Source organism: Pituophis catenifer, unplaced genomic scaffold (genome assembly GCF_029215685.1).
Source record: "Pituophis catenifer annectens isolate HBS135680 unplaced genomic scaffold, rPitCat1.0.hap2 SCAF_1, whole genome shotgun sequence".
Lineage (NCBI taxonomy): Eukaryota > Metazoa > Chordata > Lepidosauria > Squamata > Colubridae > Pituophis > Pituophis catenifer.
The window spans coordinates 254139315-254148317 of record NW_027256881.1 but is presented as its reverse complement, the minus strand read 5'-3'; the positions used below and the strand labels follow the sequence as shown (position 1 = coordinate 254148317).

Sequence of the window (9003 nt, the reverse complement as noted above, 5' to 3'; positions counted from 1 at the left end):
ATAACCGTTGGGGTGGGTGGGGGGGGGGAAGAAGAGTAAAGTAAGCGCCCTGTCGAAGCTGAGCGGAGACAGCCCCGTCCTGGACACAGCGCGCGGTGCTTGCAAGACCCGGAATTGCCCCCCCCCCCCCTCAATCACCGCGAGCCCGGCTCGAGCGAGGCCACTGGAGAACGGCTCTCCGAAAGGGAGGAGAGAGAGAGAGAGAGAGAATGAGGACCGCGCAGGCGCACCAGGAGCCTGGCTGTCCAACATGGCTGAGCTGCTGCCACTGCCGCCGCCGCCGCTGCCACCGCTGCCTCTTTTTGCAGGACAGGGGGAGTTGAAGGGAGGATGCTGAACTACTCCGGAGCAGCAGCAGCGGGAGTGGTAGGTGGAGCGAGGCTAGCGAGGACGGAGCCGGCCTCTGCTCGGCTATGGCCCGCCTGGCAGATTATTTCATTGTGGTGGGCTACGACCATGAGAAGACAGGTAGGTGTGGCTATGGGTAATACGCCGTTGTCTCTGCCTTGCATTTGGAGCGGGGGGGGGGACTTCCTTTGGGAAGGGGCCGGGCGTGGAAAGGGGGGGGGGGGAAAGGCAGCTGGTCATTGTGGGGAGGGGGAGATGGCGACTAGGATCCCCTTTGGGACGGAGGGGGGACCATGGAGGAGTGGGTGGAGGAATGTCAGGAACAAGCGCTTGGGCTTCCTCTCCCGTGGTTGAGTGGCTTGGCAAGGAAGAGGAGTGTGCGTGTGTATGTGTGTCAGTCATCTTCCTTTGCTGGGGATTTGACACGCAAGGGGATAGCAGCATCAGCAGCGGGGGCTGGTTCTCCCTCTTTGAAAATTGGGCGGGGAAATGTAAAGGGGGCAATTTTTTTTACCTCCCTTAAAAAGCCATGATTTTTCTTTGGGGATGGGGGGGGACAGGTTGGGTCCCCAGCATGGCTAGGGAGGAATTTTATTGACCACCTGGCCAAGGAAAGTGAAAAGGAGCCAGTAGTAGCTTCTCTCTTAACTATTTAATGACACGCTGGGCTGGGTCGGTGTATTAGATGAATTGCCAGGTGGAGAGAACGATCTTCCTTCTTCCCCAGCATTGGGAGAAAAATAAACATTAGAACCAATGTGTCCTCTTCGTCTGTGTTATCTTGAGCGTTAACATCCAGTAGTAATTACGGTTTGTTTGGCCACGTGAGAGTTGGCTAAATTTAGTTGGTTCCAGAAATACAGTAGAGGAAACTTGGGTAACTTGTTGAAACATGACCAATGCAGATATATAAGCATGATAAAAACCAGTTACTTGTAATTTGCAGGGTTTGAATCTGGAAGATAAGTTTGTAAATTTATATAAATACATTTATTCAGGTTCTGGGAATATTTTAATAAATTTAAGGTAGTTCTTAATAAGAACACAATAAGAAGCATGCTTATTTTTATAGGTCTGCTTCAAAAAGAAGCACAGATATTAAAGGGAAAACAAGTTGTATAGTAGAAAGTTGTTTAAATTTTCTATAATCTAAATAGAGTGCCATTTTTGAAGATATAATGAAGGGTTATTCTAATATTTTTCTTACAAGTTTTCTTTTTGCTAAATAAGAAGCAAATGTGGTTTGTCTATGAATGTTTCTACATAAGAGTGTAGGATCTGGCACTCTTCTATCTACTATAGCACACTTATAGCACAGTATGCTTATAGAAATATGGGATAAACAATGTAAGCTTACTTGAGAGAAGATAATTTTATAGACGGATGGTATGGTATGCTGAGTTACTGTCTTAAAAAAGTAATAAAAGTTTTCAAATTCATGTTCAAAGAATTGAAACAGGAGTCAGGAAACAAATATTTAGGAATATTGCACTGTAGAAGCAACAATGCTATACAGCAGTGTTTCTTAAAGGGTGGTCCTAGGATCCCTCTTGTCTTGCCCCCCCCTTCTCAGGGGTCTTTAAAATCAAAATTATTTGCTTATGCTTATGTTCAAAAATAATACAACCTTAAAATCCTATCAATCTGAGAAGTGATAGTGGCAGTGAATGCATCAATTTTAATTTTTAATATATTAAATGTTGTTAAACATAACCCCTGCAGACAAAAGCTTTTTTGGAGTCCTCCATAATTTTTGCAAGTGGGAAGGGGTCCTGAGAAAAAACCTAAAGAAAGACTGATATACAGCAATGTTAGCTAACTCTAAGTAACTCTACTTCCACTCATTTATTAGTTTTTGCCCTTCAAGTGTTATATTTGTAATATGGTGTTCCAGCTTTTAAACCATATCATATCCAGCTTTTAAATCATAACATATACACAGTGGGATATTGTATATTTTATAGTTATGATTGAGTTGTCCATTCTATAACTTTTTATTAAAGTCGCCTATGTGTGAGTTGGTGGCTATATAAATTTGTTTAATAAATAAATAATAAAGTGCATATTAGTTATACCTTATCAACTTTAGGCTTGAAAATATTTAAGAAATTGTCCAATTTCATGAAGCAGGGTTTGAAAGGGTTTGAAGAAAGTTTTAAAATTGTACGTTCCTGAAAATACAGACTTAGTGTGGCAAAGTAATTTCTTCTCTAAGGAACTACGCCTAATGCAGATCTTAAACTCTTGATACAGTAAAATAACCTATCAAATGCATGTTAGATTTGAAGCAAATGAATCTTCAGATTATTACTTTAAATTTTTACAAATATGCAGTTAAATTCCCCTTTGCATGCTTGTTTATTTTTAGAGTCAGTAATTAAAACTGTTTCAGAGAGAACCTTCTGTAAAAGAATAAAGTGCACTGTCTATTCTAAATTCCTTTATCCCACATACAGTCCCATGATGCATAGAGAATTGACCTTTCTTAATCAGATCTTTTTCCTATGAAACTCCAGCATTATGAAGTTGTTCTACAATCCGTACGCTCAAGAACAAACAGTAGTGTAGTATCTCCTATTTAGTTTTGCATGGGTTTAGTTGTTATCCTTTGACTTAGGCCTAGTATGTTCTTCGAACTTAACTATAATCTGGAGCAATAGTGTTAAAAACTGGGAGTCGGGGATATTTTAAAATCTCTGACAGGTTCATTCTTCCAAGGGTTCTCCAATGAGAGCTAATTACAATAGACTTTTCTCTCAAGTCAGGCTAAACCTTCTAATACCATCTAGTTTGTCCACCTTGGGAGTTTTTAGCTTTCCATCAAAAACTTCTTCCTTGTGTTTTTTCTCTTGTGAAACAGAATAGAAGGTGCTTTGGATTTCCAGAGAATCAGACAGTTTAACAAATCTTATGTCAAATCTGGCAATATTTGACATAATGCAGTCTATGGAGATTTTCAATCATCCAAAGATGCTTTTGCAAAAGGCAACTGGACTTCCTTGATGAAGAAAGTTGCCTTTTGGAAAAGCACCTTTGGGATAATTGTGTAATCTTCCATGTGTCTTAATATTTTAATGAGATTCTTGTCCAAACCAACCCTCGAGAAAAAAGTCTATTGGGAAAAGGTAAATTCAGGACAACAAGGGAAGGCAAGCTGCATCCGTTCTGTTCTATAAGCTCTGCTACTCTGACTTGACTACATTCTACTGGCATGTGGGAAAGTGTTCTTTAAATTGTCCCAAAGGTTTCAAGAGGCAACTAGACTTTCATTTTTCTATGAAGATGTTTTGCTTCTCATTCAAGAAGCTTCTTCAGCTCTGACTAGATGGTGGGGAATGGAAGGATTTATATTCCTAGCAGACAGCTGGCCATTTGCGTTCTTTTAGAGCAGGTGGCCCGCAGGCCGGATGCATCACATGCAGGCCACGTCCACCCTAGCTCTGCAAAGGCAAAAAACATTGATACATCACATGACGCAATCAAGTTTGACACCCGTGTTTTACAGAGTCATTGAGGCCACTTGGAGGTTTATCTGTGTCCTCAGGATCAGTGCACTGAGTAGTGCAAATGGTTATGGAGCCTTTTTGGAACTGGTGAAAGGACTGTGTTGTAAACTGGAGATAGATGATTTTGTATTCTGTTGAGAGGACTGTTCAATTTTGACATAGATGGCCTCTTTAACCCCGCTTTCAAACCAGTGGTCCTCTCTGTCCAAAATGTGGACTTTGCTGTTTTTTAAATGCAGATGGACTGCTGAATCTTGTCCTGATGGATTTGTTCTATGTTGTGCCATGCATTTATGAAGTGGTTGTTTTGTTTCCCCAATGTACAGATCTGCACATGTACTGTATATACCACATTGTTCAGTTTGTGTCTGGGTGTTTTATTCTTGGGGTGGACAAGCTTCTGCCTTAGTGTGTTTTGGTTTTAAAGTGTGCACATATGTTGGGTTGGCTGAAGATTCTTCTGAGCTTTTCAGATATTCCTGCAATGTATGGAATGACAACATTGCTTCATTTATTGTTATGGTTGAATGTACATATGTACATTCTGCTTTTTGTTTAAAAACTCTTCAATTTGATAGTTTTTAAAACTATCCCTCTTTTTGTTGTTACTTTATTTTTATTTTTTTTATTTATTATTAGTCATATTTCTATGCCGCCCACTCTCCGAGGACTCTGGGCAGCTTACACCAAAGACAGTATACTAAATACCATATTGCCCCCTAACAATCTGGGTCCTCATTTTACCCACCTTGGAAGGATGGAAGGCTGAGTCAACCTTAAGCTGGTGAGATTTGATCTGCTGATCTGCTGAACAAGCAGTCAGCTGAAGTAGCTGCAGTACTGCACTCTAACCACTGCGCCACCTTGGCTGTATGTTCCATATGCTGGTGTATGATCATAATAAATATATGATTTGATCTGTTATTCTATTTTCCATTGAACCATTTGCCTGATGCTAATATGACTGTTCCTCATTGTCATGTACTTTAATATTCCACTGTTCCTTTTAGGTCACTTTGTCTAGGGTGATGGGAGTAGCTCTTTGGTGACTGCTGATATGTCATATCAAGCTATAGCTATATGTTTGAATTTTAATTTGGACTTGTTGTTGCTTATTGCTGTGAGCTGCCCTGAGTCCTTGTGGAGAAAGGGCGGCATATAAGTCCAATAAATAAATAAATAAATAAATAAATAAATAAATAAATAAATAAATAAATAAATAAATAAATAAATAAATAAATAAATAAATAAATAATAAAGTTCATTGGCTTTGTTTTGATGAATAGGACATACAGTACATTAAATCAGTAACCATGTTTTTACAGAACACAGTGGATGAGTTCATGCTCTGTACAAACTGAAGTCAAATTGTTCTGAATTCATGTGATGTATAAATCCAATGCTGTGGTTTCATTAGAAATCTTTTCCAGAGTTTTAAGGGACTGAAACCATTCACATTTTGTTTAGTTGTTTTGCCCAGATTTTGGCATGGAGAGATTTTTCTTGTTACATATAGTATGTCCTTCAACATGTAGCTATGTCATTTCATTGTGAATTGACTGTTTAGAAGGCTTGCTAGCATGCAGGAAATTAATTGAATTTCGAAAAACAGATTTCTATAATATTTTAGTGTCTAAATAGTGAGATTGTGTTAGATGGTAGCAGCTGGGTGAACTTGTGTAGGTTCAAAAGCTGAACACGATTGGGTCTGATTAATACTTGGATGGCAGAATGCAACCATGGAATTTCAATGTTGTAACCTTGGACTGAGAAGATAAAATATATCCTAAACCTAAATGCAGAAATGGCAAACCTATTTCTGTATTTTTGTTATGAAAATTGCATGGCTGACCTTTTTAGTTGCCAAGATTTGAAACTAATGACCACCTGTATCTTGTTGAAACTGTGAGAGTATTTTACCAACTTCGCTTTTCAACTAAAATGTTACTCTATAATGTCACTTTCATGTAGTCATATTTACTGTATATCAGCCTATAAATTATCCCGATTTTCCCAACAAATGTCAGGGTTTGAATTTTCCCTGTCTCTTGGGCTGCAGACACCCATTGACAGTGTTATTTGCAAACCTGTAGAGCTATAATGCAAATGGTTATATATATTACCTGACAAATACATATAAAATACATGTGATCAAAGGCATATGCACCTGAATACTAGAAATATATTTTCTTCTTGTGAAGAAAGGGGAAAACTATTTGTTATTTCTGGAGACATAGAAGCTCTATGGTCAGTAATTGGCCAGTTTTGAAACAAAGTAAGTTCTGACTGGCTGGCAGGCATCTATGATTGCCTGGACTGTGCAGTGGTTGGCTGAAGATGCTATCTTCTATGTATGCACGCGCTCACATTTGCGAACCGGTAGGGAAGGTAAGTGAATCCCACCAAAGGTCTGTTTTCAAACTTTCCAAAGATCTCCAATAGTTTAGTAATAGTTAATGAGCAATTTCGGGAAGTAATTAGAAAGTGAGGTTTGTGAACTTAAAAGTCTCTTCTGTGGTTGTTAGCAAGATGGCTAATCCCTTTGTCTCCAGGTACTCAGACTCACAAGAAACCACTCTCCTGCAGTCTCCTTATGAGGAACAGCTGTCTAGAGCATATGTGGACAATCTCCTGTCCTTTCCTTATCCAGATAAATGTCTTTGCCACCACTTTTGCAGAGTTCTCTTCAGTTTGCCATACTTCCCTTGGAAGATTTATAAAGTGTGATTTAATATATTAAATAATTTTGGTAAGATGTGGATACAGTAAAATCTAATTGAAGTGTAACATTTTTGTGGCCATATCTTTTAAAATGTATCAATAACATCAATAATTCCCATGTAATGTTGTTTGCTAGAATATTTCTAGGACTTGAGGGAAATAAACATGTTTACAGAAGATAAGCAGAAATATAAACTTCCCACTCTTTCCCTTTTGATTTCTATTTATTAGCATGAACAGTTTTTAGTTGATCTTGTATTTACAGGGTGGAACATGTGACCTCTGAGGTTCTTTCCAACTCTAATTCTATGAAATTTTGATCATAGTTGTCAGATCCAGCTGCTCAGAAATATAATTACAGCAATTTTCTCAGGGACATATATGACCAAGCTGAAAACTAAGTTTTATTGCAGGCAGTTTTAATGACCAAGAAAAATATTGATAAATTCTGACAGTGTTGAACTGTCATTAAAGAAACATATCCCGCTGTTATATTTCCTATGTTTGTAACTCCATCCAATCCAATTTCACTTTAGATTTCTTGCTTCTTCCCTTGAGGCTATAGAATATCTGCATTCTCCACATTCCTTCAGTGGAAATAGACAATGCATTGGTCTTAGGCTGGGGAACTTCTCTTTCCCCAAACTTCTAAGAGTATTCATGTTTAGTTGTTTTGTTCACTTCAGTAAATATCTTGGACTTCCACAGGTATGGTTGTTTAAAACTAAAAACGTTTCAAGGTATGGTGCTAGGACATTTACCCCAAAGCTGCCTTTTTAGTGATAAATACTTTTGGATTGGTTGAAGAGCTAAAAGGAGCAATGTAAATTAAATCATATCATTTCTTCAATAAATATGCTGCATACACATAGCATTAAGCTACAAAAGGAAAACTGTTTAAAAGTTGTAATAAGCAGACATCAGCAGGCAGTCACATTGTGTCTGTATTCCATTGCATGAAACTCCTTAAAAAATTTTTATTTGATTTCCTACTTAAATGCAAGACTTTTATAGAATGTCAGAAACAATTAACCATAAATAACCTTTGTAATTCTCTCTTTATATTATTTCCATGACTGGGGAGACAAGCAAAATGTGTTCCTCCCAACAGGAAATATTTGACACAGCTAGTTTGGTTTTAAAATTAATGCCCAGAAGGGACACACATTTTTGTCAGCAAAACATCCGGAAATCCATTTAACTTCCCAATTTGTGAAGACAGTGAGACTGTTCAATATAAGGGAAAGTACTGAAGTTTATCTTGAGCCAAAATGTTGATAAAGAGAATAGTTGTTCAGTATAATGAAACAATGTTGCTATAGTTGTGCTTAGCATCTGCAGCTTCGCTTAATGATACAGACCAATAAGAACCTTGTTTTTGAATGTCCTGCGGTGGTTGAGTAAATCTATTAATTTTTATCAGAATCTGTTTAGGAAGACTTCAAAAATTGTTAATTACTGAAATCAAAATTCAAGTAGATGATACAAGATAGTCGTCAACTTACGACCATTCATTCAGAGACCATTCAAAATTATAATGGTGCTGAACGAAGGGATTTACGACTAATTATGACCACTGCAGTGCTACTATGGTCACATGAACAAAATTCAGGTGTTGGACAATCCACTCACTCTTATGATCAACTGCAGGGATACTGCTGCTACCCCTACCTGCGTACCTTCTCCATCCTCCTGCCCTGCTGAGTCCCTTAGACCTACCTCCCATAAGCCTTGGTTCAGTTTCCTGCCCCACTGGATCCTACACCTTTGGACCTCCGCTCCTCCCCATCATGTTCAGTCCACTTACTTTTCTGAAGATTGCCTTTGAGAAGGAATACTGGTGGATCTGCCACGTAGCCTTCCTATACAGAAACCATATGATCCTGTCCCAGAATCTGGTGCCATTTTGGAACGAGCCTCAGTTTTTGAATCATGAGAATTATCACCACTCCCAAAATGTTGCCGGCCTTTAGGAAGGCCACACAATGGATAGGCCAGTTCTCTTTCCCAAGGTGATCTTTGGAAAAAATAATTGGACTAAGTCCTGATGGGGAAGAGGAGGCTGAAAAGTGTGAAACCCAGTGGGCAGGAAGATTTGTAAGAAGTGCCTCAAGGGGTGTGGGAGGCCCAGGGCAGGCCACGTGAACTGAGCTGGTACTGAGCTATGTAGACCTGGACCTGCGCTAGGCCTCCTAGGGCCTTCACGACTCTTTGAGGCCCCCATGCTCTGCTTAATGAATTGTGTAGTCACTTAACAACCTCAAACATGGACAGCAAGAATTGTGATAGTTAAGCAAGGAAATCACGCGGGTACCTCACTTATGACCATAATTCTTGGCTCAATTGTGGTTGTAAATTGAGGACTATCTTTATTTCTCAGTTTCAGAAATGTAAAAACTGATTGTAATTTCTCAGTTACCTATTGATG

General features: G+C 39.0%; 1 protein-coding gene across 1 annotated transcript in view; it reads left to right on the top strand.

Moving 5' to 3' along the window:
- The first annotated feature begins 283 nt into the window (after positions 1-283).
- SBF2 (SET binding factor 2) overlaps positions 284-9003 on the top strand; it is a 216467-nt gene continuing 207747 nt past the window's right edge. The window contains exon 1 of the mRNA XM_070934061.1: positions 284-468. Within this exon, the coding sequence (XP_070790162.1) occupies positions 414-468 (55 nt within the window). The 5' untranslated portion in view covers positions 284-413. The remainder of the gene's footprint in view (positions 469-9003) is intronic.